Here is a 27485-nt window from a genome sequence, read left to right as displayed (position 1 = left end):
CCAAGGACGGTGGCTTTATCTCTTGGTTGCAATTTCCCCTTCAGTTATACATCCTTTCTGATCTGGCGCTGTCCCCCCAGGGATGGGCGTGGCCCTGGGGGATGCTGAGAAGAGGGGGTGCCTCCATGTCCTGAGGAAGGGGGTCTTCCAGCCATCAGTAAACCCTGCATGGTCAGCTGACTCCCCCAAACCCAGAGGCCGTTGGCTGGTGTGATAAGCTGGTGGTGGTTCCACCCTGGTCTCTGGGCATGAATAGAAGGGATTCTTCTCTCTCTAGTAAACATAGCCCCACATGCTCTCTGCAAGCTCCCTGGTGATTACTAACATCTATTTTTAATTCATAAGCCTCCCCCCACTACCCACACCCCTTGCCATTGTTTAGAACTTAGCAGCTGACTTTCAGACCAGAGCTGGCCCTCTCAGGGGTTGAATTACTGAAACACCCTGGAGGCAGCTAAAGTTCCTTAGCTGTCCTATGAGGCTCACTCTGGCCCCTCCCTAAGAAAGTAGGGGACCTGGAGCCCCACGGAGAGCAGGGGTGCAGCAGAGGCACAGAGAAGGGTCCACAGTCCCAGGAAGCAGCTCAGTCTTAGTGACGTTGTTAGCCTGTCATTTGTTCCCTCCAGGTCTACTTGGTTGTCTTCAAGGTTGTGTCTTAAATGATTCCCCTTTCAAAACAAAAACTGATTGTTATCTCAACCTGGCCATTCTGCTTTCTTCTATTTGTGTGACACTGAGCAAGATAACCACTCTCTGTCTTATGTCTCTAAAGTGGAAAAATTAAGTCATCATTAGTGGTGCACTGGGGCATTGGCAGGTAAATAGAGAATGCAGGTGACATCTGGGTTCCCCATCTGTGTGTGGCCTTAACCTCTGGAAATCTGGGCCCTGGAGTCCTCAGCAGGAACCACTGGTTATATGTGCAGTGGCAGTGGCATTGGATGTCCTGGTTCCTCAGCAGATAAGTCTCACCCCCCTTCCCGGTCTCTCTTACTGAGCAGCAGTTCCTAGAAGACATAGTGTACGCTCAGGAAAATCTAGCAACTCTTCTGTCCTGCCTTGATAACCTGCTCCCAGACTTTCAGAGAGTGGATTAGCCCCTGCAGGGGTCAGAGGCTTGTTTTCCCTTTCTCCCACGTTTGGCTTGGCCATTGCTTCGCTCTCGGCCTTGTTCAAAAGCTCTCTCCAGCTGTCGCCACATTCAGAAGGCTTGCGCGAGGTGCTCCAGCTGGAGGGTCTTGGGAGAGGAAGAAGCAGGAGTGCCGAGTTCACTGCCAGCTCTACCAGCCTGGCCCCTGACCTTGCCCTGGTCATCCTTCCCCATCTGTGCAGTGTGGCTGGTCCCCAGAGGATGAGGAGCAGCATGGGTTGGGGTGGTGGGAGCCTGAAGCTCACAGAGGATGTCCAGAGCCTTAGGAGACCGGCACGGAGTGCTCCGTGGCAGGAGGACTTTACCGACAGGCCAGCCTGCTGCCCCCTGGCTTCGAGGGCAGGCAGGGCGGGAGAGAGGACCAGGTGCTGAGGGGTGAGGGGGAGAGCGTGGAGATGATGCCACGATGGTCGCTTCCCCGTGGCCTCATGGAGGTGTTATCTCCAGGCCCCAGACGGGGAGACCAGGGACGTTCCGCTCATCACGTAAACCAGAGCAGACTCTGGGCAGCCTGCCCTGTACACTCCCCTGACGGATTTCTCCAACAACAAGATTTTCTCCAACAACAAGATTTCTCCTCTGCCCTAATAAATAAGGGGCATAAATAAGCACCCCTGTTTACTCTGAGGAATGGCAGGTGAGGGGCTGCCCTTAGCCCTAGGCTCTTGCCAAGAAGACAGATCTTGGCAGGTGTCGAGGAGCCCGGTTTTTTTATGTCTGGAAGCCTACCGGTTCAGAGGTGGGTGGGGCCAGCTCTGCTGAGAGAGGTTTCCAAACAGGTTCCCTCGGCAGCTGGGGGAAGCTGGACCGTCCATCTGTGAGGCCTCCTGATGTGTCTGAGCTTGTCGCCCAGGTTCCGTGGGAGGCCGACAGGGCCCTGTCCGGCTGGCCCATTGGCCTGTCCACACAAACGCATCCACCTTTAGAGCTGTGTTACACTCTTTACGTTCAGTCACTCGTGTACATGCGCTGGTCTGTGCCAGCCTGGACTCACACCCAGTGTCTGGGGAGGACAGCTGCCTTCTCCGTTCCCTTCTTCCACCCTCTCTCATCCCCTCTTCCCTTCTCTCTTCCTCTGTGTGGAAAGGCTCCTTAGGCAGAGGGGCAGCCAGCCCAGCGGCCTCAGGAGGGCCTCCCAACGCAGTGCCCACGCTGCCAGCCGCCCGCCAGGCCAAGGCAGGGCAGCTCTGTGCTTCACCATGAACTGCCGCTCCCTGTCTCAGTGATTAAAGGCCCCTGTTGCCCAGCATATCTGAGGTACCTGGTGAGTTAAGTTCTTCCTTCAGTCCGATTTGAGTTCCTCATGTTCAGGTGAAGCCCCCTTGCTTTTTAGGGGTCCTGTCCAATCAGGAGAGGGGCCGAAGAAATGACTCTACCCCTTACCTAAAGCTCTGACACCAGAGATCATAAACAGCAGCAGCCTCTTGACTTTAGAGCAGGGTTTTGGACGCAGTTGCCCCAGCAGGCAGCTGGCCTCTGGAACTAGCCTTTATTCGTCTTTTCCCTACTGACATCCATGACTTTCTTTCTAGATAGAAAGTACCCAGTGCTCTCCAGATTAGCTCTGGCTTCTGGGAGTACAAAATTCCCCTAGGTACAGGGGGTGAAGTTAGATAACGTCCAAGGTACCTACCAAGACCTGATGTCATGCCTTCTCTACCCACCTGACTCTAAGCACAACCCCGGGGGTGGGGGGGTGAGACGCTGCCAACCCAGACAAGGGTGGGAGACACCAGTCAGGCCCCCAGCCTTCCCCCCAGGAGCCTCAGCCCCCTCAGACACGCCCCAGTGGAAGGTGTGCTCAAGGTTTGGGTGATAACAGAGCTGTTAAAAGCGGCAAGAGGAGCTCTCTGTCATCGGTTCCAGATGACAAGGAGCCAGCGCTGGCGATGTGGGCATGGGTCCTGGCAGCTAGCACAGGGCTCCCCAGCCACCGGGCACATTCCTCTCTGGATTCACCACATCCCTGAGATGCGAAACATGACCCTGGTCTCTTCTGGTGCCAGATGAGGCAATGGAAATACAGTATCGCTTACCTGATCCCTGCTCTGCTGCTTCTTTCTTTTCACAGGCACAGTTTGGGCTTTCTCTATGCGCCACAGGGCAGAGGACTCTGAAAGAGGAGCAGTGATGAGTGCACACACCCCATTGCATTCCTTCTAGGCTCCTAGGGAACCGAGGGCTCCCCTGAACTGCAGTGAGGGCTGGAGGCAATGAGCAAAGTTCCTGGGAACAGAAGCCTTCTCTGACCTCCCTTCTCTCTCCAGTGGCAGGCGCTGGGGTGTTGCAGGCAGCTTGTCTGACTATTCTTTGCCTCCAGCCCTCCCGCCGCCCCAGCTCTTGCACCCACATCCTCCGCATCCTGAGTCTGATGCCCCTGATTCTTTTGCCCCTTTGACCTTCCTCCAAGTCTGGATTTGGGGAGTGTGCTCACTTCAGGTACCCCACCACCGGGACCCCAGAGCTGGGCCAGTATCCATAGCTAGTGAATAATTCAGCATGATCCGCAGAAGCTAAATCAGATTCTAAGTGATACTGTGACCAGGAGGCCTCCTTTGGGTGGCCGGAAAGGCGAACCCTGCCCTGGAAAGAAAAGCGCTCTGTAATATTAACTTCATTATATAAGGTTTCTTTGCTGCCTGAGAAGGCAGCTTCAGACCCAAATATTATCTGGGTGCCATGCCTGTCTGCTGGCTCCTCAAGGGTTCAGGGCATTGTGGGCACCCCCAGGCCATGCCAACCATGGCCTTTGACATGTCCCTTTGAGCCCAATATTGGGCAGCATGCTGAAGTTTGCAGACTGCTTTGCTTTCACATACATTTCTCGTTGAATCACGTCAGCTCATGGTAAGCTCTGAGCCCTTGAGTCAGCAGGACGCCCCAAGAGTTCTATGTTTCAGTCCTCTGCTTTTAGAAGGGAGTCGTTCTAAATTATTCTTTGCAAATAGGGTGGGGTGGAGGGCGCTTTGCTTCCTAAAAACTGCCCAAAAAGGAGACACTGCTTCCTCTCTGGGTCACTTTCTCCCAGGCCTGTTCCCAGTGTCGCCTCCCCCAGGGAAATAGAGTGGCTATAGAAGGCATGGAAATCATCCCTCTTTCCTACCCAGCTGGCACCAGATTTGATTTTCCTAAAAGGGACCTAGGTGTGTGGTCCTCTCCACTGCCCGGCATCTGGCTCATGACCCTGAACTCTGTAACAGGAGTGTCCATGGCATTAGACAGGCCGAGGACCCATGGGCGAAAGAGATGGCCTCCTCCCTCCGTGGAAGCAGCTGCAAGGTGGTGTGGTGTGTGCACGCCCCGCATCACTCTCTACTCTGGCCTTCCCTGTCTGTTTTTCCAGCTCATGTGGCCGAGCCTCTCCACAAGCTCCTAAGGAGATGCGCCCACCTTAGTTGCTCTAGTTCACCCTGAAGAAGATAGCCCTTCCTCCTGTGTGTCCCCAGAGGGAAGCAGGGCTCCTTGGTGACATGAGTTTCTAAGAAAATGCACCAACTGGCTGGCTCTAAGAGTGAGTGTTAGGGGAGGGACCTCTGAGTACTGACCAGTTCCCAAAACCCCATTTCCAAGAGGTGAGCATTGGGGCAGCTGCCAGCCTTTCATGGAGGAATCCTAACAGGGAGATTTTCACAGCACATTTGGAGCCTGAAATTTTTTGAAGACATCACCTTGTATTTGAAGCTACTAAATTTAGCTGCTCTTCAGCATTAGTCTTTGCTCCTGAAGCCTATGACTTCTCAGGTTTCCCACCCTTCAGAATGTGGTGTGTGCTTCCCCCCCCCCGCCCCAGGAGAAAGAAAACTGAGAAGGAAGATTTTTTTAAAGAATGTGTGTTGGGGGGGCGGGTGTGGGCACCTGAAGAGTAATAACAATGGCAAAGGAAGAGACAAGAAAAAACTTAATATTTAAGAGTATTAAAGAAAGAAGGGGCACTGCATGAAAACGAGGGGAAGAGGAAGAAAAAACTAAATTAAGGGGAACCCAGGGCAAGAGAGGGCTGAAACCTGCTGGGCATGCAGAGGAGAGCCTGGCGTACAGGACCTGGGCTTCCTTCAGGGTCCAGGCTTCCTTCCGGGGTCCCCTCCCAGGATGAGGGGAGCCCGTCTGTCACCCTGGACTCAGGCTAACTTGTGAGAACGGAAAGAGTGTGGCCGGAGACGCCTGCCTTGGCTCAGCTGCCTGAGCCTGCGAAGGGCCAGCGACTGCCCTGTCCCCTGCTCAGATGGAGCCTGTCTCTGCCAGGCCAAAGAGGAGGTGGCAGGGCAGCCAGGACTTGCCAGGAAGCACACTTGGTGGCAGTTACCCAGCAGCACTTCTCTCTGCACAAGGACAGGTGCTTGGTGGCTAATGTCTTTCCACAGCCTGTCGCTTCAGTGCAGCTGCAGCTCCTCCTGTGTCCGCCTGCCACTCTCAACTTTGCTCCGTATGTAGCTACTTTTTGGGTTTTTCTGTCCCAGGCGGAGTCTTCTAGGCACCTCCTAGAATAACTGTGGTTGTGTGTGTGTGTGTGTGTGTGTGCGTGCATGTATGTGTGTGTGTGTGTACATACGCATGTGAAGGAGCCTCAGGACTAGTCATTTCTTTCTCTTTTTTTTTTTAACATCTTTATTGGAGTATAATTGCTTTACAATGGTGTGTTAGTTTCTGCTTTATAACAAAGTGAATCAGCCATACATATACGTATGTCCCCATATCTCCTCCCTCTTGCATCTCCCTCCCACCCTCCCTATCCCACCCCTCTAGGTGGTCACAAAGCACCAAGCTGATCTCCCTGTGCTATGTGGCTGCTTCCCACTAGCTATCTACTTTACATTTGGTAGTGTATATGTATACATGCCACTCTCTCACCTCGTCCCAGCTTACCCTTCCCCCTCCCCTGTCCTCAAGTCCATTCTCTACGTCTGCGTCTTTATTCCTGTCCTGCCCCTAGGTTCTTCAGAACCTTTTTTTTTTTTTTAGATTCCATATATATGTGTTAGCATACGGTATTTGTCTTTCTCTTTCTGACTTACTTCACTCTGTATGACAGACTCTAGGTCCATCCACCTCACTACAAATAACTCAATTTTGTTTCTTTTTATGGCTGAGTAATATTCCATTGTATATATGTATCACATCTTCTTTATCCATTCATCTGTCGATGGACACTTAGGTTGCTTCCGTGTCCTGGCTATTGTAAATAGAGCTGCAATGAACATTGGGATGCATGTGTCTTTTTGAATTATGGTTTTCTCAGGGTATATGCCCAGTAGTGGGATTGCTGGCTCTTTAGTCATTTATTTCAATAAAACCTATGATGTGTCAGGCATTTTTACTCATCTTCCCATTTGATCCTCCCCTCCCTACAGCCCTGGGAGATAAGGATCATATGTACGATTTTGCAGCTGAGCTGCAGAGAATCTCCAGGGCTCAGCTCACCCACCCTTTCCTCCAGCTCCGGATGCCAACGGTCTCATCCCTGAGGCCTTTTTCTCCAGACTGCTGCTTTGTGGGTGCTGCCGCCTCCTCTTGCAGCTGTGAAGAGGCGTGTACAGGGCCTGTGGAGGCCTTATTGCTAGCGGGGTGAGGAGTCACAGCAGGCCTTCTGACCCGAGCCCTCTGCCGTGGGCTGAAAGGTGTAACCTGCCCCCAGGGAGCGAGGTGTCTTCCTGCAACACACTCCTCTCCTGCCAGGGCTTTCCAAGCCCCCCCTCCCTTCATGCACTCCTCCCAGTGCAGTGGTAGACACTGAGTCTCAGAGCCTGTGCTCACTCGACCAAGCTCCCGTAGCAGGTATGGAGCTGTGATCCAGACCCTTTTCATCACCTTTTCCACCGCGTCATGGCGCCTTGGGCTCCTGCTTCCCACCCCCAGAGCAGGAAGCTCTGCATCCTTGGCAGATTTGGGAACGTTTCAGACATGTTAAGACAAGAACATACTCTAGAGGAAAAGGGATCTCTCTTCCTGCTGGTTCGCCTGGCAGACATCCCCCTGGTTCCTGTTTGTCCCTTTTCTCTTAGCAGACTAATGGTTCACCCTGAGCTCCACCCCGCTTTTTCCTGCTCTTCAGTTATTGCGCTGATGGCTGAGTTGTCCCTGGAGGGGAGCTGAACCCTCCCATTAGGGAGATGCCAGATACCACCTCATGGTCATCTTGGTGGTGCAGTGAGGCCTCGAAGGAACCTCTTTATGGTGCTTCTGAGCCTTCATGATCCTGGGCACCTGGGGAGTGAGACCTTGTGAGGTGTCATGAGAGCCCCAGGGCTCGGCTTACTCAGCCCCCTCCTTGCCTCTGGGCTCCTGCTGCTACTGCCTTCTCCTTTTTCTCCTCCCCCCACCCCCCGTTTTGCTTGTAAGAAAAGGTTACAAATGTTAGCTTGGCGGAGCCTAGAAGGGGGTGGGGGCCAGAGGAGGGATGTCTTGAGTGTGAGAATACCAGGCTGCCTCCGTGGCTACCTAGGACAGACTGCAGTAGATGGACTGCCTTCCATCTCAGCTCAGTGGGATAGATCAAGCAGTCATCTACAGACGTCAGTACTAGGGAGGGTCAGTCTTATGCTAGACACAGTGAAGGGCTCGGATATAGTTAAGATCTGATCCCTGCCTTCCTGGGATCATTAAGACTTAAGACTTGTTTATGCAAGAGGAACAGTGCACATGCCCAAAGCATAAAGAAAAAAATCAAGTACCATAGGCGGGAGGTCATTTACAGATGTGGGAAGCTGCCACAAGTGTCCCTGACCCCACATGTCCCTGACTGCTTATGCTTGAGCCGGCCCCAGAACTTGGGACCTCAGTGTTGTGCCCTTGCTAGGCCCCTGTCCTCACAAACCCCAAGTCATTGCCACCACAAATGTTTGTAAGGTTTCCACGAGCCTAGGGTGTGGGGACTTCTGCTCTTGGTGTTCTGGCTGAGGGCCCTGGCATTGGGCCCTAGAGATAGCACTGGGCCCTTATCTCCGTGCACCTTCTTGAATTTGGGCTGCCCCGTCAGCGTGATCCATGCCGATCCTTAATATTTAAGCCCTGAGTCTCTCACCAGGCTCAAGTGGGTGCAGAATCTGCGTCGTCTTTGGTGATTCTGCTGTGGGAAGCTGCCCTTAGAGAGACCCAGCAGACCCCTGAACTCTGCTGGCCACCCCGGCACCCTCCTCACAGTTGCTCTCCGCAACTGTGGGTCTCTGGCCCCCTCTGCTGGCCGCTCACGGGATTTCTTGCTGGGACTGTCAAGATGAAGTCCAAGGAGGAAGAGACGGCTGTGAGTTTGCCATCCATGTTTTATCTTGGGTGTTTTTGCTGGGGGGGGTGGGGCGGGGGCTGGCTGGAGGGGGTGTGTGACGAATGGGAAGCAGAAGCTAGCGGGGAAGTAGCTGGCAGCGGTGTCCAGAGCAGAAAGTCGATTTCTAGGATCTCAGAGAAGAGGAAATACCCTGGTGAGGCTGGCTGCTGTCTGCTTCCTCCAGGCAGTTATTAGAGTAGGGAGGAAGCCTTGGGAGTGATGGTGCCTTCAGCCTGTGGGCAGGGCAGCAGGGAAAGAGGCAGAAGACTGCAGGCTGAGCTGGCTGTGTTAGCACCTGCCAAGGAGTCCCCTCCAGGCTCCAGCCTTTTTGGCTTTGAAGAGCTCGCCTCCATCCTGGAAGCCTGGCTAGGAGGTCCACTTCTGTTCTGAGGCTGAAGAAGGGAGTTGGTGGGACTGTGCCTGTTTGTGAGAGGGGCTTCTGACGGTGAGAGGCATTTGTGTGCGAGGCATTTGTGTGCGTGCATGACGGGAGGGGAGAGGAGGGGAGGGGAAGGGAGGGGAGGGGCGGAGCATCCATCTGGTTGGGTGAAAGATGCAGGTGCACGTGTTGCCACGTGCTTCCCCGACCTGCCTCCCAGGCAGGAGTTGCTGTCTGTCACACCTGGATGTCTTCATGAACACTGGATTCATAGTGGCAACAGCTGGACTTGGGGATGGGCAGGGTGGAGGAGGGCACCCGCTTGGTGATCCTCCCTTTCTCCTCCCAGATGGGAAGGAGCAGCCATGAGCCCCAGGGAGGGGGAAATCTCCCAGCGCAATCCGTCCCTAATCCCCAGGCTGGGCCTCATAGACTGGAGATGGCGGCTGCAGAGCCTGGGAGCTCCGGCACACCTGCTCGCAGACCCCGGCTTCCCTTGGCAAGCCCAGTGCTGCCCAGGGACTGTGATCCTGGGGGCCTGGCACAGCCTGCAGAAAGCTGGGGCCTCAGGGCCCCTGGTACCCCATCACCAGCACGGCTTTGGGAAACGGTACCTCCACAGGTGAGGCCCTGGTAGGGAGGGGGGTGGGGTTGGGGGATGGAAGAAAGACATTTCTGGAGTTCGTCAGGCGGGCTGTGCTCCCCTCCAGTCTCTCGGGTTGTGGTCCCCTCTCCTCTCTCCATGATAGAGATGGGAGAAGGGAGGAGGGGTGAACACCAGGCCTCCAGGCTTCAGGCTGACGGGTGCTGGCAGGGCCGTTGGGGTTGGGTGAGGGAGCCCTGGCACAGAAACCTACAGAAACCAGTGGCCACACGTCACTCCGCGTGGGGCCAGGGGAGCTGACATGAAATTAAGCCGAAGGGGTGTTCCTGGTTGTGGTTGCCTCTGTCTACGGAGAAACAGTGACCGGGAGGGAGGAGTGTGAAGGGCCAGTGAGCACGATCCCAGTAGGAGGGTCCAGAAGGAGCAAAGTGCTGGGTGCTTGGAGCTTTGGGAGAATTTGGAGGATTGAGAATAAAGGAGGCGCCAAGGTGGGAGGGCAGCTCTGGGGTTCCAGCCAGGGTGTGGGTATGAGAGGCAGAGGGAACAGCACAGCAGGGCATTTGTGTGGACAAAAGGGCATTGTTCTCAGCAGGGCAGGGAATGAGGCGGCTGAGCCGAGGATGTAGTTTTGACCAGAACCAAGGGGTGGACCTATCAGAAAGGACTGGAATCCGAGGGCTAGATGAGAGGAGTGTCGCTCTGCCAGGAAGAGTCACCCTTAGGATCAGGGCGGGAGGAAGCACTTGCTGGCTGCAGGAGGAAGCTGATTGAAGCCTCCACCCAGTGCCCAGCTGCCTGGAGATCGTAGGTGCTGCATGAAAGGATGCGAGAGTGAGTTTCCTCATCTGTATGGACTCTGCACCCTGCAATCCCTTGTAGTAGCGTAAAATGCCTTGTAAAGCCGCTGAGGGCACTCATGCAACAAGGAAGGGGCACTGCAGGAAGAGCCAGGTCCCTCACGCACCTGCCCTTGAATCCCTTGTGTGGCAGCTGGGGTCTCACTGCAGGAGTTTTTCATCTTACTCTTCCCCAGTGAACAGCCCCAGGTGTCTATATATAATATATCCTCCTCCACGTGTACCCCTTTATCTAAGCATTTGCCTCCCTGCCCTCTGGAGAAAAGCCACTTGGGCCCCCAGGCACCAATGGAACCACTGGATGGGCTGGTGCCTTCCCCTCCCCACCCCCCCACCCCCCCACCCCCCCCACCCCCCCACCCCCCCCCACCCCCCCACCCCCCCCACCCCCCCACCCCCCCCCACCCCCCCTGCCCGTTCCTGCCCCTCCCCGCCCCTCCCCCACCTGGCTTGGGTTAGCTGTGATGATGCCTCCAGAGCCGGGGTTGAGTGGCTTCATAGCGCCTGCATTATCTGGAAGAATGGGAGCAGCCCCTGGCTAAGGACCAAGGGTTGGCGTAATCTTCCCAGTCTGCTCTGGCTGGAACATCAGGTTGGTGTGGAAGATGTCAGGTTGCCTCCCTCCCAGCTTCACTGTAGGGTCACACTGCCTCTTTGGGCAGGGGATGGGGTGTTAGCTGGCCATGGCTGTTCCTCTCCATCCTGGCCTGGCTTACCTCCCTTTTCCCTCGGGGAACTAGTAGAAGAGGGGAATCTGTGTGTTCTCCATCCTGAGAAGGGTGCTCAAATCAGAGTCACAGGGCCAGAAGTCAGCAGATGGAAGCATCTCTGCTGAGTCACCCGGGCCTGACAGGCCTGCCACACTCACCTGCGGGGCTCTTAGTCACTGCAGCCCAGGAGCAGCACCCTGCATGGACCTCAGCCCATCTGGTCAGACCCACAGACAAAGCAGGGTTGACACCTGACTCCATTGCTCTCCACCCTGGGAGGGGACACACAGGCCACCTGTCCCGGGATGACAGGGCCACCCTGCTCTCCTAAAGGGAAGCATAGGAGCCCCAAAGCTCTTTTCTTTCCTTTTTTTTTTTTTCCAAGAGTGACCTTAGTGTTGGCTTTCCAACCCCTGAGCAGGTAGCTAGGACAGGGATCATCTTCTGTGTCAGCTTGCTCTGGGGACCCTGACAGGAGCACTTTGTAAATGTAGGAACGGGCTGCCTGTCCCTGGGGGAGGGGAGTCACAGGTTGGGGGCCATCTGCGGTCTCCTGGGAACCTGGGAGCGCACGTGTGGAGCACGCATTCCTTGCAAGTGTGATTGTTGATATGGTCCATCTTGAAGCATGTTTATAATGTGTTTGTACTGTTGCTGGAGAAATAGACCCATGATTCACATCTCACAGTTTACACGGCTAGCGTCCTTCCCCTTTGCACTGAGGAGCTTCATGTAAGCCTGGATGCTTCTTTCCCAAGTGTCTGCCTCAGGGACCCAGGCTGCCGGGCTAGTGTGTGAGAGGAAGACCCATGTCCCGTGTCTGGCCGGGTTAACCTGGAGATGTGAGCTCAGGCCCCGGAGGAGGTGGGAGCCCTGTAATCTGGCAGAGCGCCTAATCCGGCTTCGCTCAGCTCTGCTGGAAGCGGGCAGGGAGAAGAGTCTGAGGGGCTGTGAAGCCTCGTGGAGGGGGTGCTCCCAGGGGTGTGTCTCGCCAGAGCAGGGAGACGAATAGGGAAAGTTGTGCCCCGGACACTTCTGACAGCGTCCCAGCTCTGGCTCTTCCAGAACATTCATCAGCACTTCTCGGACATCAGTGTCTGTGTAGAACAGGGTCAGTGACCTCAGTCCTGGCTGGTGGGCACCCTGAGCAGGGAGCATGACCTGGCCTCCGGGTTGCCTTGTGTGTATAGGGGTCATGGAAGAAGCATGGGCCACTCTCCACAGTTCTCCTCTTCTTAGAACTTGCCCCCTTGTGCACAGGGATTCATCCTGGGGTCAGGTGCCTGCAGAGTGTCTGGCCCCTCTCAGGCAGGAGAGTGGGATGAGGAGGCCGTGGTGCTGGTGGCTAGGCATGGACAGAGGACTGGGTGGCCTGGGCCGTGTGAGGCTCTGTGACAGTTTCGAGAGAGGAACAGCAGTGCCTGTGTAGCCCACCCACTGCCGTGCTCCAGGCTGGGGGACCCTGGGAGTTTTCACCTGCTAGTGACCGGGAGTTCAGTGATCTGTATTGCTGCTCCTCTTTTTAGTGAGTGAGTTAGAGCTTCTTCTTCCTTTTTTTTTTTTTTGGCTGCGCTGAGCAGCATGTGGGATCTTAGTTCCCTGATCAGGGATCGAACCTGTGCCCCATGCCTGCAGTGGAAGCACAGAGTCTTAACCACTGGACCGCCAGGGAAGTCCCAGCTAGAGCTTCTGCTGTGTTAAAAATGAGCCCATAAGATGAAGGACTCAGATACCCTCCCGCAGACCCACTCTGGGCCGGCCCTGCAACCTAGGCCAGCAGATTGAGGGCCCTGGCCTTCCACACCCAGGTTGTGCAACCACCACCTCTTTCTAGTTCCAGAACATTTTCATTATCCCTAAAGGAAACCTGTACCCATTAAGCAGTCACTCCCCATTTCTCCCTTCCCCAGCCCCTGGCAACCACTAGTCTGCCTTCTGTCTCTATGAATTTAACTATTCTGGACATTTCATATAAATGGAATTGTACAATATGTGGCCTTTAGTATCTGTTTTCTTTTACTTAGTGTAGTGCTCTTGAGATTCATCCACGTTGTAGCCTCTATCAGTACTTCATTCATTTTATAATCAAATAAGATTCCATTGTGTGACTGTACCAATTTTGCTTACCCATTATCCAACGATCAGTGGACATTTGAGTTGTGTCCACCCTTTGGCTATTGTAAATAGTGTTGCTGTGAACATATGTGTACAAGTACTTGTTTAATACCCGCTTTCCATTCCTTGGGGCTGCACCTAGGAGTGAAATGGCTGGGTCATAAAGTAAATCCATGTTTAATGTTTTAAGGAACCTCCAAACTGTTTTCCACAGCAGCTGCGCCATCTTGCATTCCCGCCAGCCAAGGTGTGAAGCTTCTGATTTCCCCACATCCTCGCCAACACTTGTTATTTTCCTTTTTAAATTATAGCCGTCCTAGTGGATGTGAAGTGTCAGTTGACTGTGATTTGTTTTTGAGCACCTGCTGTGTGCCCTGAGATTGTACTGTGATCGTTGCCTTCATGGTCTCATTGTATCCTCCTGACAATCCGTTGAGGTGGGTAGAAATACCCCCTTTTTCTAGATGAGAAAGCTGAGTCCCAGAAAAGTTAATGACATATCTAAGGGCACACAGCTGGTAAGTGACAGAGCCAGGCTTCTAAACCGGTGTTTGCTTCCACACCTAGTGCCCTTTCCATTGCCCTGCGTGGGCGTTGTATCCTGTCTCATTGCGATTCTTCTTCTTCTTTTATTTTTTGTGAGCAAATCTCATTCTCCTCATGCTCTGCTTGATTCATCCCTCTTAACAGCTTTCTCATCTTTTTTTTCTTCTAATGCTCTAATTTTCCTTCCTTTGTTAAAGCATAATCCCTCTTTGTACCTCTGCCTGTCTGTCTGCAGCCTCCTTGGCTCTTTTTCCCTGGTCACCCTGTCTCCCTTTCGTCCTGAAAGGGCGCTGCAGCCTTGGGGTGGGGGGAGCTTGGGGAGAGGAGGGAGTGGAGAACTCCCTGGGGGCAGGGACAAAGCGACCTGTTCTGTGACTGGAGCCAGCCAGAGGCTCCAGGCACTGTAGACCCAGTGGAGGGGCAGGAACCCCAGGCTTGAGTCTGGGCCCCAGGGCAGAGAAGAGGGGCGGGTGGCGGGGAAACGGGTGGGACCCCAGCCCACTTCAGCTCACCACCAGGCCCTGCTGATTTTCCCCCACTTCAGCTCACCACCAGGCCCTGCTGATTTTCCCGGAGTGTCTGTTCTCTCATTCATGGGGATTTCACAGCCAGCTTCAACTCTGCTTTTCCATTTATAAGCCAGACAGCCACCAAATTGAGGGGTAAAAGGCTCTAAGCTGCCAGACTGGAGCCAGGACGGGCAGGGAATTTGCTCTTTTACACTCCCTTGTAGGCCAAAGCACTTTTGCTTTTCACAGCGAGCCCGTGTCTCATTAGGTCCTCCCACACTCCTCCAAGTAGGTGGGACCGACGCCCTCCTCTTTATGAAGATGAGGCCACGACCTAGCTGAGCATCAGGCAGTGAGGCAGCCAGATCCCAACTCATTTTCTGAATATTCTTTCTCCCACAAAGAGAGTGGAAGAGAGGGAAAGTGTTGACTCTCTTTGGAAAGCACAGCGGCCTTATAAAGGGGTCAAGTTCTTTAATATTAAAAACTGTGTGTTGCATATAGAATGAAATTTTGTCTCATGGTATCAATGTTGAGCAAATTTTTTGGTATAATCTTTTAAATAAACTTCATTTCCTCTGCCACACACAAAAAATGTTGTGCCGCCAGATCCAGACAGCACCGATGGGTGCCTCTGTCTGTGCCATGCCGAGTGCTCGCTGGACATCATCTTGTGTAACCCTCACCAAAGGCCTGAGAGTAGATATGATTATCCCCATTTTACAGGGGGGAATACTGAGGGTCAGGAAAATCGACAGATGGGGTGTTTGCCGTCACTGCAGGGAACAGCACAGGAAGAAGGGGTTTCACTGCACGAGTTTGAAATCAGATTGCTGCAACGAGTAGACCTTGGGACGGGTCATTAAGGGAGACTGTGGAATTGGCTCCTCTGATATACAAGGTCCTGAAGGTATCGGCACCTGGCAAAGGGCAAAGGGACATGCGGGGAGACCCAAAACACATGTCAGAGGAAAGTCCTGACTTCAGGAGGTATGGGAAGGGATGGGTTTTGTACCCAGCATCCCCAGTGGAACTGGGACCTGAAAAGGCCGAAGAGGAAGCCCACAGAGGAGACACCCTCCCCTGGCTCCTGAGTTTGGCAGGGCTATTGTTTTTAACAGTGTTTGCCAATAATTTTGCACCTCGGCAGAAATGGAGCCCAGTGACTTCTGCCTGTAATTGGCACGGGCTGCTTCCGGTGCGTGAGCTGTGAGCTGGGGCCACTTTCTTTGTGTTTAACCCCTTCCCCCATGTGTACCTCACCCTGCCCCCACCCCCACATACACAAAAAGAGCAAATATCTGACCCGGCCCGGGGTGTGCGGGGTTTAAAAATACATGGGGTTGAGCCATTTCCTGCTGCTTCCGTTGTTGCATGGAGATAAGACACTGGGGCTCAGCTGTGGACAGTGGTCCTCCAACAGGCTGAGGCGGGTCCGGCTCTGGGAGAGTGGGGCTCCAGGCCCGCCTGCTTTCATCCGACCTGGCTTCCCATCTTTCCTATCTTCTGTGACCTTTCCTTCCCCTCTCTCCCTGCCCCCTATCCTTTCTCAGTCTCTCTGCTCCATTCTTTGTGCCACCCTGATGCACTCAGGAAGCCTGCCTGCCTGCGAGGAAAAGGCGCTGTCCTCTCCCTCCTGCACATTCACCTCCTTCCACGCTGGATGGCTGGTACCCCCAGGCCCCCAGCCTGGGCCCTGCTTCCCTCGGCCTGTGGGTTACTTCTGGGACTCGAGCCCTTGGGGACCCAACCAGCAGGCAGGTGGGGGTGTGCTCCTCTCCCTGTCCTGGGAGACCGGGCAGGGCCGGGCGCTCCAGCCATCATGAAGCGGAAGAGGTTGCCGACGACCCCAGGGAGCTGGAAGGTAAGGGCAGGGCTGGGAGAGGTGTGCACTGAGGCAGGTGGCCCACTGAGCTGCACTGGGGAAGCCCAGGTAGGGAGGATGCAGGGGAGTGCTTCCTGTGCCTGCATGGGGCCCAAGTGTAGGCTCTGGTCAGCTCTGAGGGACAGGCCTGCTCCAGGCAGGAGCCTTATGGAGGGCTGAGTCCAGAGGGACAGTGTGTCTCATCCCTGAGAAATAATCCCGTGACTGCAGTGAAGCCTCAGACCTGCTTGGTCCATGTGATGGGGCAAAAAGAGTTCTGGGCTGCCAGTTCTGTCTTCCTGAAGCTGTTTGTCCCTGAGCAACTTGCTTGAACTCTCTGGGCCAAAGGAGGAGCAGGTCTGCCTAGACTGCATTTTAGGGTTGTTGTGGGGATTGGGTAAATAGCAGATGTGCAAGCCCTTCCTAAATGGCAGCTGTGAGGGAATACTGTTGTCATGGCCCTTATTCTTTCGGACTCTTAAAGTTTCCTGTTCATCCTGCATCCGTTTTCCAGGCAGTGAAACCAAGTCCAGAGTTGTCCAGGGACACACGAGAGACTCCTGTGGGCCCCCTCCCTTGGTTTCCTGATTGACTTAACGCTTCTTCTGCTTGCCTTCTTCCCCAGGTCGACAAGGGGGACCTCGCGGCCCTGAGCCTCCCTGGCGGCCCTGGCCATGGTGACACCGATGGCCCCATCAGCCTGGATGTGCCGGACGGGGCCCCGGACCCCCAGCGGACCAAGGCCGCCATCGACCACCTGCGCCAGAAGATCCTGAAGATCACAGAGCAGATCAAGATCGAGCAGGAGGCGCGGGACGACAACGTGGCCGAGTACCTGAAGCTGGCCAACAACGCCGACAAGCAGCAGGTGTCCCGCATCAAGCAGGTGTTCGAGAAGAAGAACCAGAAGTCGGCCCAGACCATCGCCCAGCTGCACAAGAAGCTGGAGCACTACCGCCGGCGCCTGAAGGAGATCGAGCAGAACGGGCCATCGCGGCAGCCCAAGGATGTGCTGCGGGACATGCAGCAGGGCCTGAAGGATGTGGGCGCCAACATGCGCGCCGGCATCAGCGGCTTTGGGGGGGGCGTGGTGGAGGGCGTGAAGGGCAGCCTCTCCGGCCTCTCACAGGCCACCCACACCGCCGTGGTGTCCAAGCCCCGGGAGTTCGCCAGCCTCATCCGGAACAAGTTTGGCAGCGCTGACAACATCGCCCACCTGAAGGACCCTCTGGACGACGGGCCCCCCGAGGAGGGGGCCCGGGCACTGAGCGGCAGTGCCACGCTCGTGTCCAGCCCCAAGTACGGCAGCGACGATGAGTGCTCCAGCGCCAGCGCCAGCTCGGCCGGGGCGGGCAGTAACTCGGGGGCAGGGCCCGCTGCGGCGCTGGGGAGCCCCAAGTCTAACATGCTGTACGGCGCCCCCGGAAACCTGGATGCTGTGCTGGAAGAGCTGCGGGAGATCAAGGAGGGCCAGTCCCACCTGGAGGACTCGATGGAGGACCTGAAGGCTCAGCTGCAGAGGGACTATACCTACATGACCCAGTGCCTGCAGGAGGAGCGCTACAGGTGTGTGCCACCCGGCCCAGCCCTGGGGAGAGGGGCCGAGCACCGGCTTTCACACTTGGTGGTAGCAACAGATGGGGGGAGCATCTAGAAGGGTCCTGGGCTGCTGCAAGGGGCCAGGAAGAGGCTCCGAGGACCCTTCCACCAGCTTCCAGGGCAGCTGGAAGTTAGGATTATGGGGCCTGTGGAAGGAAGGCTCTGCCTGTCTCAGTAGCTCTGAGCATCCCTACTTGATGATTACATGGTTGTTGTACAAAAGGGGAAACCGAGGCAGGAGCCAGATACATGGCCTTTTATCTGGAGAGACTCTGGCTAAGAGCACTGACTCTGGAGCCAGGTTACCTGGGTTCAGATCCCAGCTCTACTATTTACTCTTTACCTTGAACAAAGTTCTTAATACTCTTCATACCCGGTGTCCTCATCTGTGAAGCAGGAATAACGTGAATCCCGGTTCGTAGGGTTTGTGAGGATTGAGTCCAAACCTGTAAAGTCACCGTATTTGGTGTCTGGCAGGGTCCACGTGAACATCCAGCCGAGGCTCCTGAGTTAGCCTGTCCCCTCCTTTCCTTCTGTCTGCTCTGCGCCTCTCGTGTGGCATTTGGCACTTGCTCCTTGGGATTCTTAGGGATCTTTTCTTTAGTTAGCACTTTTTCTTCTTTATATATGTGAAGACGTTTTGGGAAATTGAGAGGGAAACCTGCCTGAAAGCTAACTACTACCCGTCACCCCGCATAGTAGTCATCTTCTGATATTTTGTGCCTTCAGAGCAGGAACTGTGTCTCTATATCCCTGTGTCCCTGGTACCCAGGAGAGCCTATTAGCCCAGGGCTTAAGGGCCGAGGTTGTTGAAGTCAGTCAATCCCTGACTCCTCCACTCATGAGCTCTGTGATCTCAGGCAATTTCCTCAACCTCTCTATGCCTCAGTCTTCTCATCTGTAAAATGGGGATGACACTAGTACTTATCTTGAAGGTTTGTGGGGAGGATCCTATGAGATAATGTGGCTAAAGTGCCTAGCCCAGGGCCTGCATATAAGAAGTGCTGTGTACGTAGTAGCTTTCATTGTTGTTGCTGTTAAAATTGGACAGGGCTGGACACCCGGGGTGGGTTGAGTCATTGTTGAGAATGAGTGAAATTGATCCTGGGGGGAGACAAGAGGCTTGGGGAGCTGGGACTGGTGTCATACCTTCTCCCTCCGCCAGGTATGAGCGGCTGGAGGAGCAGCTCAACGACCTGACTGAGCTTCACCAGAATGAGATGACCAACCTGAAGCAGGAGCTGGCCAGCATGGAGGAGAAGGTGGCCTACCAGTCCTACGAAAGGGCCCGGGACATCCAGGTACAGCAGCCTCAAGAGGAATCTGGGAGTGGGCTGGTTCCACCGCTTCCCCTTAATCAAGACTTCCACTTCCCACCACCCTCCCCAAATAGTCATCATTAAAGGACTCAGGCCTCTAGCTGCAGCTGATCACCCTCTACCCTGCCTGGCCTTCGGAGGGGGCACCCTGTGCATTGTCACCTCCTCTGAGGGGCAGGTAGGGTTTAGGCTGGGGGTCTGCCCGCCCTGAGCTCCAATGCACCCAACCCCTGTGTCCCTGCAGGAGGCTGTGGAGTCTTGCCTGACCCGGGTCACCAAGCTGGAGCTGCAGCAGCAACAGCAGCAGGTGGTGCAGCTGGAGGGCGTGGAGAACGCCAACGCACGGGCGCTGCTGGGCAAGTTCATCAACGTGATCCTGGCACTCATGGCCGTGCTGCTGGTGTTCGTGTCCACTCTCGCCAACTTCATCACACCCCTCATGAAGACCCGCCTGCGCATCACCAGCACTGCCCTCCTGGTCCTCGTCCTCTTCCTCCTCTGGAAGCACTGGGACTCCCTCACCTACCTCCTGCAGCACGTGCTACTGCCCAGCTGAGCGGCCGGCCTGTCCCGACCCCGTGCTCTCCCCAGCCCCCAGCTGGCCATGCTTCTCCGGGGGGACCCTGGGACTCCCGAGTCCTTGGACTTCTTCATGTGTCCAGTTTGGCCTCCTGCCCAAACTGTCCGTTCCAGCAACTTCTGCCCCCTTCTCTGTCCTTGCTTCTTCTGTCCAGTACCTCCTCCCTGTTGGCCTGAAGGGAGCCGTAAGTGTAGCCCTGGCTGGAGGCGGTGGGGGCGTCGGTGGCCAAATGGAGCAGAGGACACCCGGATGGACTGTTTTGATTATTTACAGTCACACAAGGGCTCCTCCCAGCTGACGCAGATGCCATGGGTCAGGAAGGCCAATGAGAAGAGGGGCAGGAGAGGGCCATGCCTCGGCTTTCCTAGGGAAGAGCCCACGCTTCAGGCAGCTCCGGCTCCCTCTTTGTGGAGATGGTCAGGATGAAGGCAACAGTTTCCACTGGCCCCGGGGAAGCTCCCCAGCTCACCCCTCTCTCCTCCAGAGCTGGGTTGAGGCTGGGTTCTGGGTTGGGCCCTTCTGGGATCTGAAGGATGCAGGCTCCGGAGGCCAGTTGGGTGTGGCTTTGGATTTGTGTGTTCCCTGTTATTCTTTCTGCCTGTCCCTGGATCTGCTCTTTTCAGGGAAAGAGGCCCCAGGGGTCCCAAGCCTCAGCCCAAGCTCTTAGGGTTCTGTTTATTTATTTATTTATTTGTTCCTTTGTCCCTTATTCCCCTGAGCTCCAGGGAGAGGTCCCCCCCACCCCCCCTCCCCGGTCCTCTCTCTGAAGCCAGGGCTGCTGCTTGGCTGTCAGGCACTTCCAGGCCATCTAGATCCGGAGACTCCTGGCTGGGGGCAGCGGGGCAGAGCCACCCAGCCCCACTCTCCCAAGCAGCGCCTCAGCCTCTTTTATATGTCTGTTTATTCTGTATGTGTGTATTTGTGTGGGGGAGGTTGTCTGTTGCTTTCCTTTTTTTAAGGCTCTGGAGTGTTGTGTATGGTTTCTCTTCACATCCCAGCCTCCCCAAGGGCACTTCCAAGAAGAGAGGGGATTTCTCGGAAAAGGAGAGAGAGAAATCCCCTGGAACAGGGGAGGGCAGTGCCTGCCAGCTGTTGTGGACCTTCCTGAGAAATAAATATCCTCTAAATTTTCAAACCATCCCGTCTAGCGTTGGTTGATTAGGCTGGTTCCGTGGAAACCACCGAGTCTCTCCCAACACTCGAGCATTCTGGGTAACACAGACTGGGCCTCACCTATTGGCCTGTGGCCTTCATCCTCCAGGATCTGACATTGAACAAAGCGTCATCCACCCTTCCCATCTGCTTTCCACAGCCAAAGTTCTGGCCTGGGTGATAGGGAGGTGAGATGATGTCCACCCCATCCAGCCCCCCTGGAGTGCTTTCTAGGAGGAGGGAAATTGGGAGAGATTTCCTTAGTTTGGAGAACATAAGCAGCTGGAGGCCTCGATGACAGCAGTCATGCCCAGGTATGGCCACAGGAGGGCAGCAGAGTCCTTATTAAGCACTTTCTTAGGGTTCAGCTCCAAAGACTAGCATCTGTTGGCGTTAGCTTGGCCTTTCAATTCTGTCCAGCCAGAGCAGAGATCACCTGCCTTGAGCATAGAAGCCAGGCCCTCAGTGTCTGCTCTATGACTGTATTTCCCACCCCTGACAGTTAAGGGCACCCACAGAAGGCACTGGATTCCCAGCAGGAACCCTGTGGGAGCTCAGTGGGCCCACCTGAGTCTCCCTACTGCTAGAAGGAGATGCCCCCAGTTCGTGAAAGCAGGAGGGCTGTAGGGAAAGCACCTACCCCAGAGCCCTGGCCCATAATAGCGCACCTGTGGCCAATTCCCATCTCTGGGCCTCAGTTTCTACATCTGTAATATGGATGGATGCAGTAGCTGCTAATTTCAAAGGGCTCTGACATTCTGCGTTTCTGTAGATCTGAGAAGTCAAGTTACAGATGTATCCATGACCTTGGGCTTCAGGGGACTTTAGGAGTCAGGGACTGTGCCCTTAACTGGATCAGAGAGGGTGCTGTGCTGGTGCTGGCAGGAGGGCAGCATTGATGGTTCATCTTCATCCTCTATAACTGGGTAGGAGTTTCACCAGATGACCTTACAGGGCCTTCCAACAATGTCACTCCTGGGCCCTGCACCCCCCCCATTTCTTCCAACCACACGCACACCTCCCTTGGGGGCCACGGGCTCTGGGCCAGGAGCCCACATTCCTGGGCCCCAGGTGGGGGGTGGCTGCTCCAGGCTGCAGACATTTCCCACATTCCTCCCCAAGGTCAGGTGCCTTCCCTGCGCTGGTTCTTAAATGTCACTGCCAGCCACAGTCCACACTGAAAGGGAGGAGGGAAGAGGGAGGCTGGGGCGTGGCATTCTCAGCTGATCCTGAGGCTCCGAAGTAAACAGCCCTAGGAGAGGGGAACATCAGCCCCCCTCCCCACCGGCTACAGAGCCATCTTCTGCAAAAAAGGATGGAACAGGCAGACCCTATATTTGCCTCTTTGTGACAAGGCGCTTCTCGCTAAGTCCAGGCCCCGACTAGGAGTTGGGTTTCATTCCTCTGACAGTCACTGCCCTTCCTTGTTCATGTCTGAGCCTCTCTCCACTCTGTAAAAAGGGGACAAATTGCTCCAATCTGGACCTGCCTGCCTCTCCCGCCAGGGGTCACAGGGTGAGACACTGAGTCAGGGTGGCCTCTGCAGGGGACCACCCTCCTTTAGACTGCAGGACCAACAGGCAGGCTTTCTCCCCGGGGGTCCGTCCTGCAGGTCCCAGCCCCACACCTGGGGTTCAGAGGGCCCAGCCAGGCCAGCACACTCCCACAGCCTCAGTGGCCCAGGCTGGGGGCAGCTGAGAACTCATCTCTGCTTGGACTTGGTGCGGTAGTGCTCCAGCAGCACTTGATGGGCAGCTGGCTGGCCTGGAGCCGACATATTTGCTGTGCCATGTTGGCTGTGCCCGTGCAGAGCTGGTGCTCCCTGCCAGCCTCGTGGAAACGGTGGTGCTGCAGCAGGTGCAGCCTGGGCCCACACCAAAGCCTTCAGACGGCACGGGGCAGAGGGCAGTGACCTGACCCCGGCCACTCCAGGTGACTCAAGGGTGATTCTGGGGGGAAGGGGAGGGAAAGGAGGAAAGACCTGGGGCCACAGGGTGGAAAAGGAGGGGAACTTTAGCCGGGACGCCTGGATGGATCCACGTGGCAGGCCCCCGTCAGTGACGGGGCCCTTAAGTGAGGTCAAGTTTCCAATGTAAGAGCCTGGGCTTTGGAGCCTGCAGCTCTGGGCTCCAGTCCCAGTGCTGCCACCCACCTCAGACAAGGTTCCAGTCTCAGATTAGCCTCCTCCGCTGCCCATAGGAAAGCAAATGGCATCTGGCTCACAGGTTTGGGGTGCAGGAGAGAGGACATTCTGCGTTGTCACACCTTAGCCTGGTGCCTAGAACCTAATAAGGGACTAACCAAGGCAAGTTATGACTCCTCCCCCTTCCTGAAGCCAAAGGGATGTTCAAGTGCAGAACTGCTCAGAGACGTCTAAGGCAGACCCTACAGAAACGAGCAAGGCTGAGGGCGACTGAGGAGGTCTTGACCTCCAACTCCTGAAGGCTCAGTAGAGGCCCTCACAGCTCCCCTTCCCTGCGAGCTGGGAGCCTGCTTATTCCAGACACCTTTCCTCTAGGACTTGCAGACAAAGCCAGCCCAGTCCCAGGGAGTCAGGCCCCAGCTTGAGACAGGACTGGATGAGGCCTGCCTGGCCCAGGCCGGCTGCCTCCACCCGGGTCCTGTGAGTATATCGGTGCTTGGGGCCCAGCCTCCTCCAGACCATGGGCCCAGGTGTGTGCTCAGGAATCAGCATCAGGAGGCCCAGGTTTGAGTGGAGGCTCAGCCACTCAGCGCTGGCTGTGAGGTTGCAGGCTTCTGTCTCCTCGTCAAAATAAGGATGCCTGGGCTGCCCAAGTGGCAGGGCATTTGTGAGGCTCAGAGGGGATGTCAAATATGGGTGCCTGCACCCCAGGTTCCCAGATCTCTCTCCCTAAGGGATACAACTGTCAGGATGCTGCTGGGCCATCTGGGGTCCCCAAAGAGGGCTCTGACCTGCTTGGGGCCAGGCCTGGGGCAGGGCTTGAGAAAGTGGCTGGCAGTGGCCTCTCAAGCTGAAGGGTTGTAGCCAACCCCCCAGTGGAGCTGGAAGGAGGAGGCTCGGCCTCCACCAGGTGAGCTGGGACAGAGGTGGAGAGGGAGGGAAGGCTGGGACTTGTCCCAGCACATCCAGACCTGCCAGCAGGACCTGAGTCACCCAGCTAGCTAGAAGGACAGTCTAGGTCGGTGACAGCGGCACTGCTTCCCACACTCGGGTCCTCCCAGAAGAGCCCTCCTTCCCCAGTAGCCGATCCCTGTCTTTGGTTCCCCCACCCTCCAAAGTCTAACTCAAGATGAGGGATCCAGGGGTACTCGATAGACCACCTTGGCCATGCCCCTGCCCCCAGGCAGCCACCCACCAAGTTGGCTCTGCTTCCAAAAGCACCCGGAGGAGATTCCACAAGCTCTGGGTGCCTGGACCCTGGGTTGCCCGCCACCCTCCCAGCCTAAATGTCCTTTGATTGCCTTACTCTGGTTGTTCTTGTAGCGATTTCAGCTCACTGAAGAGAAGACTAAAGTAAACCCTTTAGAAAGATCTGGGTCTCCAGCTGGTTTGGGCGCTCTGATCTCTGGGCTCCTACAAGAAGGCTGAGTTCTCTCTGTACCACTCTCTTGGGTCCCTTTGTTCTTTTTCTACTTGAGCCCAGCCCCAAGCACCCAGAGTTGAGGTGGAGGTGAGGAGGAGAAGATTTCCCACGAAATTGGGCATTAAATAAACTCATGCAAGAGACAAGTCACCAGCACAGACCTGTTATATGTCTCTGGCTGGTCCCCACCTCATCTTCTCAGCCAGGCAGGGCCACGCCAGGCCAAGGATGGGAAGACCTGAGCAATGGCAGCGTGGATGCTGAGGAAGAAGGGGCTGACCAGGGGTCCCGTTCCTTCCTCTCCATTCCCTTCTCTGCTGGTCTTGGAGCTCTCATCAGAGATGGGCAGCCTGTAGTCCAGGTAGCCTGTAGCGCAAACCACTAGGCTTAGGTTCAATGAAATTCAAGAAATGCAGTTTTGAACACCTGCTCTGTGTCAGGCACGCAGACACAAAGAAAAGTAAGACATGGTCCATGCCCTCATGGAGCTCACAGCCTAGTGGCGACACACACACACAGCCCTCTAACACAGAGGCAGGAAGAGATAAGTGCTGCAGCAGGGGACGGGGTGGGAAGTCCAGGGAGGGAGAGCTCCACTCTGATAGGGACCTTTGGGGAGGCTTCTCAGAGCACTGAAGGACGGGCAAGAGGCAAGATGGGAGAGTGTCCCAAGCAGATAGTTTTGGTCAGGTTCTGGGCTTGCAGGTGAGACAGAGGCATCGTTACATGGTTTGAAGGGATATGCAGTGTTTCAGGCATCAATACTGCCCAGCCTACACCCCAGAGGGCAGGATCCCTGGGGAAGGGGCTTCTAAGGCCACTCCAGTGAGAAGGAGAGGGAAGAGGGGAAGGGAACCCCTACTCCAGAACTTATGGGACTTGGGGGTTTCAGAGGGGTTGTTTGTGCTTGAAAGAGAAAGGGAAGGTGAAGGGAGTTTGGAGAGAGAAGGGAAAGGGTGAGCATTCTCCTCAGGAAGATCTGGGACCATCCGGAAGTCTAGGGACTTGGGGGCTAACACTCAACTATGCTGTGTGATACTGAGAAGGTCATGCAACCTCTATGGGCCTTAGGGTCCCCACCTCCACACAAATGGAGAATTTAGGATGGAGAGATTGACGAGGCTAGTGAGTTTCTGGGAAATCCAGAAAGTATCTCTGTGAAGCAGACTCAAGGGCAGGCTCCCGGTGTGGTGGAGAGGCGGCTTGGTTTGGGTGAGGTCTGTGAGCAGGAACGCATGCAGACAGAGGAGTCGGGATGGTGTTCTAACCGTGGGGAGTCCTCACTGCTGGATGCCCAGGTTGGGGGGAGGGCATCTGAAGGTGAGTCGGAGAGCAAGGTTGGCTCCAAAGGCTCTCCTGGCCTCCTTCTCACCTTTCCCCGGGAGCGGGGCAAAAGATGAAAGAATGCCAGGGTTCTCTTCTCCACTTGGCAGCTGTGAGATTAAAAGGGAGGTGGCTTCCACGCACAGCCGTCGTCTGCTCAGGTATGATTTTGAGGGTGTGGGGAGACCCCTCCCCCCGGCCCAGAGTCATGGTAATATCAATCCCTTTTCCTATCCAAGACCTCACAGCTAACAATGCTTTGTGTACATGGATTCATTTTATCTCCACCATAACCCTAGTGGGTAGCTAGAGAGGTGATATAAGACTCCACTTACAGATAGCAAACCGAGTCTCAGAAAGATGAGGGGAACTTACTCAGGGACACAGCTGGTGAATGGCTGCCCCAGGACAAACCCAGGCTTGCTGACAACGCCTCCGCAGCCGTAGCTGAAGTCTGACACCCACAGGTAGGCTAAGCGTTGCTTGTTACATGTACAAATGCAGGTAAACCTTGAGCCATTCACACCTTAGTATGAATTCGTTTATCCCATTGAACACTTTCTTTACTCTGCCAGAGAAAGAGAAGGTTAGGGTTTGAGAGGTTGAAGAAAAAACATTTTCAAGGAGGCAGAAAGGGAAAAACAATTTTCTACAAATTCCATTGACTTCCTATTATTTCCCAAGGCTGTCCTTTGAGCCACAGAGCTTAGTGCCAACCCCAGAGGGAAAAGCCTAGGGAGGATCCAAAGGAACAATTTATTCATCTGTTCATCAAACCTACATGAACATCTGTTTTATGTAAGAGATGGAGGATACTGAGGTGAACTAGACAAACTCTTTCTCTTCGAACATCTCAAAATCTATCCAGGAAGACAGAGGTAAAAAAATGGCAACGGAACTTGGTAACTGCTAAAACGAAGTTATGATCTAAGAAAGAGCAGCTAGTTGCTGGAGGGGAGCTGGATTAGCAAAGTTCTCTTCCCTCGATGACACATCTTTCATCACACATTTTTCGCCCGTCCCAGCACCTCATAAGCCTTCCAACCAGACAGTCCTTTCTTTCACCTCACTTAAGTCCCTCTTGCTCAGCAGTGCCCAGTATCCCTGGCCATGCCCAGTAATCCCAGCCTGTGACCTCAGCAGCTAGGTGAAGGGCCGTGAGGCCTTTATGGAATCTCTGGCCAAGACTCCCATTATACACATGAGGAAACTGAGGCCCAGATAGAGGCGGTGACTTGCTCGAGATTGCCACAGTGAGGTGGTGCTGAGCTTGGGGTCTCACCAGCAGATGTGCACATTACGACAAGCACACCTGGAGGGGTTTGACCGAGGAATCCCTGCGCTCTGTACAGGGTCGGAGAAGGAAGGTAAGGTGGCTGAGGGGGAGGCAGTAGAGGAAGGTAGAGGAAGCTCTGAAGCTGGGGAGGAAAGAGAGGACAGGGAAGAGGGCACTCATCAGGAAGGGCTCAGATGGTGACAGGGCAGCAAACTTTCTTCTAGAGGCCAGCATCAGGAGTTCCCTGGTGGCCTAGTGGTTAGGATTCCAGGCTTTCACTGCCGCAGCCCGGGTTCAGTCAATCCCTAGTCGGGGAACTGAGATCGATCCCAAAAGATGCGTGGCGTGGCCAAAATAAATAAATAAAGCCCAGCATCATCATCCACAGTCTGTCTTATTGAACTCTCAAAGGCCAGGCCTACTTAAGATTAAATGTAAGTTAATTAAAATTCAATAAAATTAAAAATTCATTTCCTCGGCTGCACTAGCTACATTTCAAGTGCTCAGGAACTACGTGTGGCTGGTGTCTGCTGTACTGGACGGCACAGATGGAACGCATTTCCATCATGGCAGAAGTGCTGTTCTAGACACTTTACATGTATAATCTCATTTAAATAATATTTTCTGAGAATGATTAATACATGTTTGTCGTAGAAAATTTGAGGGAACTTCAGTCAC

At 54.9% G+C, this 27485-nt stretch overlaps 1 protein-coding gene across 3 annotated transcripts in view; it reads left to right on the top strand.

Moving 5' to 3' along the window:
- The window catches only part of TMCC2 (transmembrane and coiled-coil domain family 2), a gene marked incomplete at both ends in the record, with an annotated part of 33407 nt that extends 13941 nt beyond the window's left edge, over positions 1 to 19466 (top strand). The window contains 4 exons of one of the 3 annotated variants that reach the window (XM_079698173.1): positions 8361 to 8387; positions 16618 to 17558; positions 18757 to 18892; positions 19155 to 19466. In XM_079698173.1, coding sequence (XP_079554299.1) covers positions 8361 to 8387; positions 16618 to 17558; positions 18757 to 18892; positions 19155 to 19466 — 1416 coding nt within the window. Of the gene's footprint in view, positions 1 to 8360; positions 8388 to 9226; positions 9410 to 16617; positions 17559 to 18756; positions 18893 to 19154 lie in introns of those variants that run through there. The other 2 variants (XM_079698172.1, XM_079698171.1) reach the window with 2 other exon arrangements.
- Positions 19467 to 27485: the final 8019 nt, after the last annotated feature.

Source organism: Hyperoodon ampullatus (assembly GCF_949752795.1).
Source record: "Hyperoodon ampullatus genome assembly, chromosome: 2".
NCBI lineage: Eukaryota > Metazoa > Chordata > Mammalia > Artiodactyla > Ziphiidae > Hyperoodon > Hyperoodon ampullatus.
This window is presented reverse-complemented; position numbering and strand designations above follow the sequence as displayed.